Source organism: Strigops habroptila, chromosome 8 (genome assembly GCF_004027225.2).
Source record: "Strigops habroptila isolate Jane chromosome 8, bStrHab1.2.pri, whole genome shotgun sequence".
In the NCBI taxonomy this organism is placed as follows: domain Eukaryota; kingdom Metazoa; phylum Chordata; class Aves; order Psittaciformes; family Psittacidae; genus Strigops; species Strigops habroptila.
The window spans coordinates 5481750-5494348 of NC_044284.2; the positions used below are offsets into that span (position 1 = coordinate 5481750).

The following is a 12599-nucleotide window of genomic DNA, read 5'->3' on the forward strand; positions in this document are numbered from 1 at the left end:
CTATCAATTACAAAACAAAAAGTTATTCAACATATTCCTGTATTTTCCCCTCAAGATTCTCCCTTATTTTTTCAAAGGCATCTGAAAAGATATGTTAAAATAAGATTAATTTTATCTTCTAAATAATTTAAATTGATCGACCAAAAAAACCCCAAATTGATTCAGATGCCTGAAAAACATAAAATTGCCCTGAACATTATCCAGCATGAGAATACCTGTATTACTTAACTTGCAAATAGTAAACACATACAATTTTTATCAAAAATACAGACCATGTAAAATCTTATTATAAGTATTTTTCTCTCAAAATATTACATTATTACAAAGAAGATTTTTATCTTATTCTCTGTGGATTTGAGATTACTCCTTACTGTTACATAATCACATTCCTTTTAACTCCAAATTTTAAAACCCCATATTAGCCTACTAAGGAATAACTGCCACAATTAAGATTCAAGTTTAAGATCTTTCCAAATTTTAAGCCCACAAATATTTGGTTCGGAAACATCTGCGAGAGCACCGAATTATTTGTTATTAACCAGCGAGTACTGTTCAGAACAGTGAAGATGGTACCAATGAATAAATACACATACAACAGCTCTTACCAGAGAAGGAGGTTATCATGGTCTACTACATACTCTTAAAATGCAGAAGCTTCTTGGCAAAAGACTCACCTTGGCAATTCCTGTGCCCAATCAGCAGTCAGACCTGCCTAGGAGACAGCACTGAATCACAGGCACGATAACTGAGCTGTGAGGTTCTTTTTTTCCCCCTCTAAATCAAGGAGCAGCTGTTTACTGTGTGGAGTGTATTTTTTCACACCTTATTTTTAACTAGTATTATTACTTTTCTTCTAGGTGAAAACATGCTATTTGCCAATAAGCCATTATGAACTACAACAGTTCCTGCTTTTGGCTCAGAGTTTCACAGGATATTTCTTAAAAAATATTTCTCACAAAAAAAAATATTATTAAAAAAGTTTACTTATAATTGGAAGAAAAACTTTAAAAAAACCCCAACCAGCCACTCCCCCCAAAACCAACCAACAACAAAACTGATATGTTTACATCAGTGTGAAACTATGCACAAGCTCAAAACAACCTCCAACAGTCCAGAGCTCAACAGATTCATAGGAAGATGTCAATTTATCTACTCCAGGCATCAGAATAGATTTTATTATGTATTATTATTATTTGATTATGGAAGCCACTTAGGAGTTTCAGTTAGAATTGTTCCCCACTCACCAAGGCTGTATATCTGCCCTAAAAACATTGCTGCTCTCAAAACCTAGATGTGTAATTGCATCACTTTGCAATTATTTATCGAAGTGATTTTTTATTTCAGTCACAGGTGTATTGCCCCTCACCAGAAGACCACTGTATTGAGGGGTTAGTGATCTGCATAGCAGGGGCAGGCCAGTGCTGCACTGCATTTACAGCTTGGCTGTACCTGTGCTGTGCAGCACATTCCCCTTGGCTGCAGGCTAAACTCATCCAGCTGGCTGTAACAGAGGAGCCTGCAGGCAGCTCCCACTCAGTACTGGCCATTACATCACCTGTGTGTCCTTGTCTTTATCTAAAAGTGCAGCAAACAGTTCCCAAGTGAACCAGCTCTATGTTTGACAGTAGATATGAGAACTAGAATTGGTTTTAAAACATCCTGTAAGAGCTCAAAAGAGCTAAACATCAGATGACCTTTCCATGGAGAGGATCTGCCCGTGTGCTGGGCTCTGATTTGAGACCTGTTCAATACCACATAACTCAGCATCTGGAAGGACATAAAGTTATCTACACTATCCTTTTTCTTTACAGCATTAGCTCCAATAAATGGAATTTTAAGCAACACTCAAATCCAAGTGTCTTCCTTACTGGGACCATAATTAACAAGTATCTCCTGGTACAAAACAACAGGTTACTAGATTGCTTTTAAGTATAACCCCAAGGAAGAGAGGTATGATGTCAGGAATGTTAAAAATCTATTAATTGAAAAGTAATAGATTTTATCATTTATGTAAGTATATTAAAGCTAAGATACATACAGCTTGCAGCTGTAAATAAAATATTAGCACCATCAACATTAGTCTCCACATCCCAGGTCTTTGTTTCTCCTTTGCCCCTTCTTTTGTTCACCTGGCTCTTCCACTGTACTCTGACATCTTCCAAGGATTCCACAGTAACCCCTCTGCTAGGTTCCACTACTTCATCTTAACTCAGTGTGAATGTTACTTGCCCAGCCTACCTCGAGGTACCATTTCTCACACCTTCACCAAATGCTGTTTCACTCTTTTCTCATTTTGATTAGTAACATAAAACATAGAACTATCTCTAGTGGATAACTGAATTGCTTGAAAACAATCTAAACTGTCAAGTCAAAAAACATAAGGCCTCTATGGAACTAATACCAATTATATAGCAATTAATAACAAATACAAAACCTGTCAATTTCCCTTACAAACTAGCCATGAATAGTGTTTGAAGGTAAATTAAGAAGCCATATTCCCACTTTTACACATACTTTACACAGAATACGTTATCACAACACTAACAAAGCAAGTGATAATTTTGTAACAAGCTTACTGAATAAAGGCCATTTGTATCAAACTCTGATTGAAACGTCCCTGAGCCTCTATCTGGGTGTAAACGTCTACCCAAATCTCTCTGCTTGTTTTGCTTTCCTGCAGAAATGACTGGTACCTATCACTAATTTGAATAAACTTATATAAATGTGTATCAGTTCAGAACACAGGAAATGAATTTTTTGGGTTAAATCTATGCTTACTGCATGCCAGCATTTTGGAAATAAAAGTAACCCCCCTAAAAGAACAAAGGACATTATTCAATGCCAGAATTGAGGAAAATTCACTACCGCTTTAGAGTGACAGAGCTAACCCTGCACATTCATCACAAAGAAGCCTCTGTGTTGGTACTGCCTGCACAGAAGAGCCTTTGATGTGCAGCTTTTCATTTCTTCATACTGTAACTTCTGCAGGGTGATAAGTTGCATTAACTTCAATGACTGGTTTGATGAGACAAAACTGAAAGGCAGAATACGGGACAATGATTAAGCAAGGATCAGCTATCAAAATCACTTGCTAGTTCAGTGTTCCTCCACTGTGGCTGTTAAAAAAGTTTTCCTGATAGATTACAGAACTGCAGAATCTGAATTGTGTTCTGCTTTTAAGCTAACTGCAAAATTGCAACATGGCACTCACTTATATAATATCTAAATGAGCTCCAGAACAAGCTTTCTGTGTTTTCAGAATAGAAAACTTGGGGTTTTTTTTACATCTGTAAGTCTTGAAGCACTGGCCAGACTGTAATATTCTATACCATAATATACTAGCATACAAGGCAGCTGCCTATTTACATAGTCATTCCATCGGAGATTCCTGAGAGCAAACTTTAATTTCATGGACCATAGGGAACTTTGCTGCTTTCACTGTCCTCACATTACATCTATCATCTTAATTACATGAAAAATTAAGTCTTGCAACTGTAATACAAATTAACCATATTTCAAGTTGGTAAATCTGCCTCAAATTGTGAGCATAATCTACTGTCACCAGCAATAAATTTGGCAGATGTACAGTCTGAAAATGTTAGTCAAACTACATCATATAATCACCTTCATTTTACAACTTTCTGGATGACTGATAAGAAGAATAGAGCAGAACTCCAGACAGGGAACCCAAAGCTCTGCTAGTGTATATATAATCTGCGGAGGTAGTTGACCAAGTCACTTAACTGTGAGTCGGTCTACCTATAACTGGAATTTTGCAATCTATTTTATTTAAAAAACCCCTTTTGATATCATTAAGCTGAATTTTAAAAGGCTAGAAATTACTAATAAAATAACAATCATAGCATACATTCCGGGTAACTGCTGTACTATTTCTGATGTTCACTATCCCAAGGACATTTTAGTTTTCCAGCTGCACACAGACTTCCAATTCCTTCTGTTTTCTTTCCATAATACATAAATACAATACAAAAATACTGCAAACATTTATGTAGAACACTTAAGATAGGCCCCCAGCTATGCTCCTTTCACAAAGGAAGAGTGAGACCTCCCCCATCATAAGAATACCTTTTCACAGTTGCCACATCATGACTTCTCTTTAGATTATGATAATCCTTTCTTGGGATGGATTCTCTCCTGTTCAAGCCTCTTCAGCTAATAGAAAGGACGGAAGAGACACCTGGGTCCCTGAAACTTTCACTGTCAGTCCCGGAGCTTCACAGCACCTACACATGGTAAGTTACAGAACAGTGCCACCAACGTAGCAATCCACCTTTGCTTCACCACATAAAACTACATCTGCATACAGCCTATAGATTGCACCCTCAGGTGCCCCAGAAACCGGCTCCCTAAGTGCAAATGTCCAGACTTTGCTCCTTAGTCTGAGGCGCCAGGACAGAAAGCTGGTGCTGAGCATTACCTACACATGGTGACCTCTGGAACAGTGCCACCAACATGACAATCCACCTCTCTTTGCCACCTAAAACTCCATCTGTGTGCTGTGCTCAGGGCAGCGCCCTCAGGAGGCCCACAAACCAGCGAAGTGCAAACATCCAGGCCCTGCTCCTAAACCTAAGTTGCCAGGACAAAAACCTGGTGCTGGGCATCGCCTACACATACTGCTTACCAGAACAATGCCACCAGCTTAGCAATCTGCTCTTGCTTTGCCACCTAAAACTCCATCTGTATACGGCTTGAAAGGGCAGCACTCTGAGGTGCTCTAGAAACCAGATTTGAAAGCGCAAACCTCAAATCCTACCGCATCTGCCGAGGGGAGCAGCTCCAGAGAGAACGTCTTCATTACCGGAGCGTGAGGAAAACACAGCGTGGCGAAGCCTCGACCCTGGACGGCCAGAACCACCCAGGAAGCCTCAAGCCCTCGCCAGTCCTTACCCAGGAACCGGCCACGCTGCTGCGGGGAGCAGCTATTTTATAGGGGGCGGTGCCAGGAGGGGCGGCTCCGCCCCTGAGGCGGTGAAACACCGCCCTGAGGGCGGGCCGGACGGGGCTTGGGAGGTGGTTTGTGCTGGCAGGTGAGCGGGAGGGGTCCCATAGCCCGGCAAGGTGTTGAGGTGAGCTCAGGCAGCGGTCATCGAGGCAGTGCTCCCGGATGGCATCCTCTCGGCAGAAAGCGAGGAAAACTAATCTTGTCTACTGGCCAGGAAGGACATGGTGACCCAGACAGGGGTCCCTCATAAGCATGTAACTGTCCAGGCGTCTGGCTGGAGTGAGCACCAGAGCCTGTCGGCCATGTTAGATGGCGGCTGTGTAAGATGGCGGCTGTGTAAGATGGCCGCTGTGTAAAATGGCGGCAGGTTGATGATTTGCTCTGCATGGTAACAGAGCTATGGGAAGAGGTGGAATGGCAAAGGAGCAAAAGGGAATCCGAGGAGGACGTTGACTGGTGGACCTGCACTCTACCATCCGTGAGAGAAGCAAGCCAGCCACCCGAAACAACTTAAGGATCCCCTACCTTCCTGCCATCAGGCAGATGGAAGGAACCTAAGAGACAGGGGAGATCGGAAATTGATTACTGCTCGGAGTAGACAGCGTATTACCCCCAGCTTGCATGACCTTCCCAAGTACTCCTTTACAGTATATAGGAGGCCGTGGTACAAAAGCATCAGAAAAGTGAAGAGGATGATCATAGAATCATACAATGGTTTGGGCTGGAAAGGACCTTAAGTTCATCCAGTTCCAATCCCCTGCTATGGGCAAGGACACCTCACACTAGACCATGCTGCCCAAGGCTCTGTCCACCCTGGCCTTGAACACTGCCAGGGATGGGGCAGCCACAGCTTCTCTGGGCTGTGTGCCACTGCCTCAGCACCCTCACAGTAAAGAACTTCTTCCTTATATCTAACCTGAACTTCCCCTGTCTAAGTGTGAACTCATCACCTGTTGCCCTATCACTACCATCCCTGATGAAGAGTTCCTCTCTAGCATCCTTGTAGGCCCCCTTCAGATACTGGAAGGCTGCTGTGATGATAAAGGATCATCCAGGTTAGAAGAGTTCCCACGGAATAGTCAGAGAACACCTCGTTTTACGACCAGCTGTACTAAAAACAGAAGAGTGGTGGTGATTGGTGATTCCACTCTAAGGGGAACAGTGGGCCCCATATGCCAGCCTGATCAAGGAAAAGAATCATCTGGAATGTGAAACCCCTCCTTCAAAAGCTGCCTTTTCTGCTGGGAAAGAAGGGAAATGTCCATGTGGAGCTGGAAGTGCTGTTTGTGTGTGACATGCTGCTGCTGTGGGGACAGAGCCTGCAGCCAGCAGAGCAGGACACAGATTTGTGTCCCGAGTGAGTTGCTTGTGGGTGTGATGAGTGAATATTTTGTCTTCTTCCTCTCAGAACAGCTTACAAAGTGTTGGTGCATTGCAGGGCTGTCTTGTGCTCTGATATCCTTTCCTAATTTGAAAGTCTTTTAGCGGTTAGAGGGGAAGTTGCAGCGCAGGAGGTGAATTATGCTTGCAGTTATAGACTTCGTTTTGTTCTTGCAGGCCCTGTGACATTGCTGTCGTGTGGGATGTTACTGTAGATGCTTGTGATCCCTCTGAGGACAACAGTCCCCTCTGCTTTGCATCCTGGAGCAATCCTTCCCAACATATATCCACCTCAGAGTGAGTGCTTTTGGGCTTCTCTTCAGTAACATGTGTATGTGTGTGTGAGTTGCAGCTTCCCTGCTCTCTGCACTGCCCCAGCACGGTGCCACGGGCACGTATGCCATCATGACACACAACATGAGGACTGGTTGACAGGGTTAGGACAGCCTGGGCAGGTCAGAGAGCAAAACCAGTATCAAACTTCATCCTGAGCACAAGGCCAGGATTTATGTCGCAGCAAGGATTTCTGGCTCTAAATGCTGGGAGCTCATCCATCAGAAATACCAGGGAAGAAGGAAGCTCGGGGTTTATTCCCCCAAGAAAAGTAAGTGCAAGTGAGTAACTCGGTGGGAACTTAGGATAGCACAGCATGAAGTGTTTCTGATGGAGGTGGTGGGTTTACAAACACTAAAAAGCCTTCACCTGGAATAGTCTGTGTCAGTCACAGCCCACACATTCAGGAAAGGCCAATTTAAAACGAATTCACAGAGATGCTGCTGAGAGATTGGAAGAATGTGCCCTTTGGAGGAGAGGAACTGCAAAGAGCTCCCCACCATGTAGCCCATGAGGCAGGATCTTGTTTTGGGATCTCATTTGTCACTGTTCTTGGGTCTCAGAAGTAAATACCAAGACACAGAACCAACATGTTTAGCTCTAGGAAAGTACTGAAAGGGCACGCAGTGGGTATAAGGTGGCACTTTGTGCTCTCCTTTCTTCTGTGTTGCTTAACTGCGTGTTCTCTATCTTTTCTTAAATGAGAAGTTAAAAGGAAACGGGTTTTGGCCACAGTAATTTTCTGCAGCCAGTGACAAAGCTGTAACTGGAGATTGAGTTGGAGTCAGGCAGGAGGAAAATGGGCCTGGGGTGACTTTGCTGGTGTGTGTGGGGCAGGGACCATTCTTGGGGGGAGAAACAAGGGCAGCATTACTTCTAGAACCCGAGTACAGGAGCTCAGTCAGGCTCAGCAGCATGGTTTGGGGGGTGAGTGCAGAGTGGCAGAGGAGTTTGATCTGAGGCACCCAAGACCTTTGGCATTTCACTTCAGCACGCTCAGATGTGGTGTTACACCACTTTGCAGCCATAGGGCTGCAGGGAGGCTGCAGCAGAGGTGCAAGGTAAGTCCTGGACACCTCTAAGCTCATCTCTAAAGAACCTGCCTTACAAAAGCAGCCAGGATCCAGGCAGGGCAGGGGCCCAAATCCCACTGCAGATGGATTTCCAGCAGCAGCAGCTCTTGTGGCTCTGAAGGGTTGGGTCTGGTTGGGGTGAGGGTGAGGGTTAGTTTCCAGCAGCAGCTGCTGGAAGTCTGTCTGGAGTAGGTTTGGGGGTGTGTTCATTCCTGCCTTAGTTTCTCACTCTATTTCTCAAGATGCTTTACTGACTGACCATGGCTGGGAAGGGAATGATCATGTATAACGCTGAGGCAATGAAGAAGTGATGGTTTTGTAGAACTGGAGTTTAGAATTCCATGGAGCAAGGGATTCCTTCAAGCTCCCAGAACTTGGGGAGAGGTAGCAGACTGATCAGTGAACCCTCTGGGTAAGAGGAACTAACTTCAGAAAGAGGAGGAAGGCGGGTGTGATTTTGACAAGAGCAGCAAGACAAAAGACAACTGTGTTCCTACAGGAACTTGGTTCATGATAACACTAAAAGTCACCCCCTCAGATACAAGAACCCTTGCCCACAGAGACCCCTACTCATGAGACGTGTTGTTCCCCCCAAGTAACATGCACCTTGCTCTCCCCTATTCCATACAACCCCTATTCCATACAACCCCTATTCCATGTCCCTGTGCTCTGGACAGCCTGGAATGCTGCGATGTTCCCGCAGCTCTTGCTTTCCCTGCACCCCCCCCGCCATTTCCCCTCACAGCCGCAGCCGCCGCTGCGCTGCCCTTCCTCCGCTAGGGGGCGGCACCGCACCGCTCCCGGCCCGCCGCTCCTCGCCATTGGCTGTTCCTCCCCCCTCACCTCGGCCGCCGGCAGCCGCTCGTTGGTCGGTCGGGTCCGTGCCGAGTGCCCCCCCGAGGGTACAACTGGCCCCGGGGCGCGGTACCGCTCGCAGCCGCCAGGGGGAGCAGGGACCGGAGGGACCGAGGGGTACCCGGCGGAAAGGGGGGTCCTGCCGCTACCGGGGCCCGGCCCCGGGCGACCTGCGGGTCCCGCGGTGGTCGAGCAGCTCTGTAGCGGGGCGGGCACCGGCAGCACAGCCGCTGCACCCCCCCCCGTTGGCAGGATCTGTGTTCGTGGGGACTCTGAGCTGCACACGGTGTGCTTGGGGTCGGTACCGTGCCCTCGGGGCTGGCGGGGCGGGGGGAGCCGTGTGCGGCGTCCGCTGTGGTGCAATTAATGCTTTTTGGTGCGTTTTTGTGTTTTAAGGTCTCCGTGTGAGGCGAGTGCTGCTGGATTTGCCACATCCCACAATGAGACACGTTCTCTGGGCTGCACCCAGAGTGTTTCCAGCCCCGCAAAGGCCAGGACGGTTTGGGCTGCGCAGACTGGACATTCCCGCGCACCCAGGCATGACCTTGGCATTGGAACCCCCAGCCTGGATGAGTGAGTGACGGTCCGAAATTCCTGGGGGGTCTCCAAGGAGTGGCAGCCCTAATGATGGGGAGTAGCCAAAAGCAGTGAACTGCCTCCATCTGCTCTCTGCTGCTGGGTTTGTCCACAGCTACTGCGGGTTCCCCACTCCGGCTTTGGGCTCCCTCCTCCTGGTGCAGGTTCTGGCTGGTTTCTGCTCCCCAGTTCTTTCTTGGAGCAACTGCCAGGACAGACCCCTCCAGCCTGGCGCTGGTTCTGCTGGAGCCAGGGAGAGCTTGGAGCGGTGAGTGTGGGAGGGGCTGCTGGGGGAAACTGGTTTCCACTGGGGCAAGGAGCATGGCCCCGAGGTGGTGAGGGCACCCCAGTGAGGGCGCACAGGGGCACGTGAGGAGGTGTGAGTGGGCGCTGTCGGGGTCCAGCTCAGACCCCCGGCACTGGTGGGTGCCAGCCCCTGTCTGGGGCTGTCAGGGTCAGTCTGTGCCACTGCTGCTGAGGGTTTTCAGCCAGATCCTGGCTCTCGCCTGCCCTTCTAGGGAGAACTGGGATGTTCCTGGGGTCCCGGCCCCACTTCTCCCTCACCGGCCATCTCAGGGGTGTAGGGCCAGGTTGTAGGACTGGGCAGAGCTGCCAGGGTTGGCCAGGGAGCAGCTCCGGGGCTCTTTGTGCTGGGCTGTGCTGCCAAGAGCTGACTGTGCCTCGTCTGTCCCTGCACAGGGATGGACCCATGGATGGGCAGAGGAACCCCAGCCATGCTGGGCTGTGTGGAGCCCCAGAAGCAGCCGGGCTGCCTGTGCTGAGGCCAACACTGCCACATGCCCTGCCTGCGCCCGCCTGGTGACACTGCGAGGAGTGCGCAGCTCCAGCACGGACACAGCCACAGGTTGGGGGTTTGGGCCCTGTTTTGCTTTTGGGTTCGTTGTGGGGTTGGGTTTTGTTTTGTTTTGCTTGTTTGAGTTGGGTTTGGGTTTTGATTTGGGTTGGTTTGTGTGTTGGTTCAGGTCTCCATTTCTTTCAGGCTCAGCTCCTGTTCATTTGCAGCTCTGGGTTCAGCTCCAGCTCACAGACAGCTCTGACCAGTCTGAGCTTCCAGGAGCTGACTGTGGCGTGTCTCCCTGTGCAGAGATAGGCAGAAGAGCTCCAGCCACAGCGTGTGGGGTGTGAAGCCCCAAGAAGCAGCCGAGCTGCTGCCCCAACACTGCTGTTGCCCTGCCTGCGCCTGCCCGTGATGCTGCAAGGAGTGCACAGCTCCAGCTTGGACACGGCTCCAGGTTGGGGGTTTGGACCCCCCCTTTCTTGGTTGGGGAGTGTTGTTTCGAGGTTGGGCTCAGGTTTGGGTTTAGATTTTGGGTTTTGATTTTGGGTTTGGATTTGGTTTGGGTTTGCTTGTTTGATTTTGAGTTTGGCTTTGGATTTAGGGTTTGGGTTTTGATTTGATTGTTTCATGTTCAGGTCCCCATTTCTTTCAGCCACAGCTCCTGGACATTTCCAGTTCAGGTTTGGCTCCAGCTCATTTACAGCTCCTGCTGGTTTCTGCTCTGGGTTCAGGTCCAGCTTACGGATGCCTCCAGTTCATTTGCAGCTTCAGGTCAGTGTTTTCTGCCCCCACAACAGCTCCATTTTTTTTGGAGCTCCAGCTCATTTATGGCTTGGGCTCAAATGCAGCCTCAGGTCTCTGTTTCTGCCCTCCTTTTGTTCAGTCCCAGCCCCTGGATGGCTCCAGCCCCAGCCAGGTACAGCTTGTGCTTGTTGAACTGAGCCTGGCTTGTGGCCAGGTCATAAAAATCAATCACTGTCATGACATGCAGATGAATATAACCTGTCATAATTGCTCTCTGTCCAGCCCAGGACTCTTGGAGTGGTTGTACATGCCTTGAATAAATAAAAGAGTTGGAACCCAAACCCAGTGTGAAAAGCACCTTTTGCCACGGAGATTATCTCAGATGTTTAATTCAGCCTGGTGCATGCCAGCATTTGGGACCAGAGAGGGGATCCATGTACCAGCCCAATACCTCCCAATGAACCCCACCCAGCCTGGCCCTGGCTCTGACCCCAGAAGCACCCAGTGGGGGCTCATTTCTGAGCCCTAAGGCACAGGACTCGGGCTCTGGCCCAGGGCTCCGTTTTGTGGCTGGAAACGGTCTGACCGGGTCCGTGCTGCAGAGCCCCGCATTCCAAGCGCCAAAACACCCTCCTGAGCCCCGAACCCCCGTGTGCTGTGGGACGGCCCCGGTGGGGCCGGGCGGTGCTTGGCAACTGGCCGGGGGACCCGCGGGGCGGGCCCAGCCCCGGGGGGCAGCGGGCGGCTTGGGCCCTCCGGGCTTTATTCCCCGAGCCCCGCCGCGCCCCGGCCCTCCCGCTGTGCCCCGACACCCGCCGGGCCGCGGTGCCGGCCCCGGGCCGAGCCCCCCCGCGCCTCACCTGGGCCCCGCCGCGGGAGCCCGGACCGGCCGCGGCGGCACCGCCAGGGAACGAGCCAAAGCGAGGGGGAACGACGGCGGCCGCCGGGGCTCAAATCTCCTCGGTCCCGCCCCTCAGCCGTGTACCCGCCCCGCGCCCGCCTCTTCCGCCGGGGCCGGCTACGGAGCCGCGGTCGGGTTGTGCAATCTCGGGCTTTGCCGGTGCTTGTCGCTTCACCGGCTTTGTGCGGCATCGCGGCGGAGCTGCTCCCGGGGCAAGGCCCGCGCTGCCCGCGGCCACTGCCTGCGCCTCCGGGCCGGAGCACCGGGCACGGTCCCGCGGGCGCTGCGGCCGCGGAACGAGGGTGGCGGCTTCTTGCAGAGCCCGAACCGAGACGGCCGACCCACGATCTAGCCGGCTGGTTCTCCAGGACAACACTGCAATAGAAGGAAGGACCCCGCTGTCTCCCAGATCATCTCACACACCCAACACATAATGTCACAAAGCAGAATCTGTACTCTCCTATTTGTTCATGGGTGGTTGTCTTTCCTTGGGCTGTGGCTGGGACGAAATGCACAGCTACACTGGGACACCATCACCTAACTCATCTTCCTGAATTGTGCCTCTGCTTCTCAACAGTGACGCAGTAACAGGCTAGGTATGCTGGTGTTTACAGCCCACCTCAAATTATTTTCCACCTCTTCCCTGGCCAGTAAGCTTTACTGAAGGTGTTTTACTATTCAAGCAGAATCCCTTAGCTTATAGGATCCCTACTTTCAAGAACTTGTTTTGTTGATAGCATTAATATCTATCCCTTGCAGACTAGTCTTAGACAAGACAATATGGCCTGCATTTCAGCAGTGCCCGTTATCTGCAGCTTTTCCATTTCAGCTTGAACTGAAAATATGTTTAGCATCTCTAAAGACTCACAGCTCTTCAAGGAAGTGCGTGTGCTATATAATAGAGAAATAAAACCAAATTACAGGTCATACGCATGTGATTTGTTCTAAGGTGGATTCGAAATGATACAAAAC

At 49.5% G+C, this 12599-nt stretch overlaps 1 protein-coding gene across 1 annotated transcript; it reads left to right on the plus strand.

Annotated features, from left to right (window-relative positions):
• The first annotated feature begins 8443 nt into the window (after window positions 1–8443).
• Window positions 8444–11067, plus strand: LOC115611644 (collagen alpha-1(III) chain-like). Its single transcript, XM_030494890.1, has 5 exons — window positions 8444–8904; window positions 9004–9180; window positions 9299–9451; window positions 9883–10048; window positions 10289–11067. The coding sequence occupies exons 1-4, from the start codon at window positions 8444–8446 to the stop codon at window positions 10004–10006; spliced, it is 915 nt and encodes a 304-aa protein (XP_030350750.1). The 3' UTR covers window positions 10007–10048; window positions 10289–11067.
• Window positions 11068–12599: the final 1532 nt, after the last annotated feature.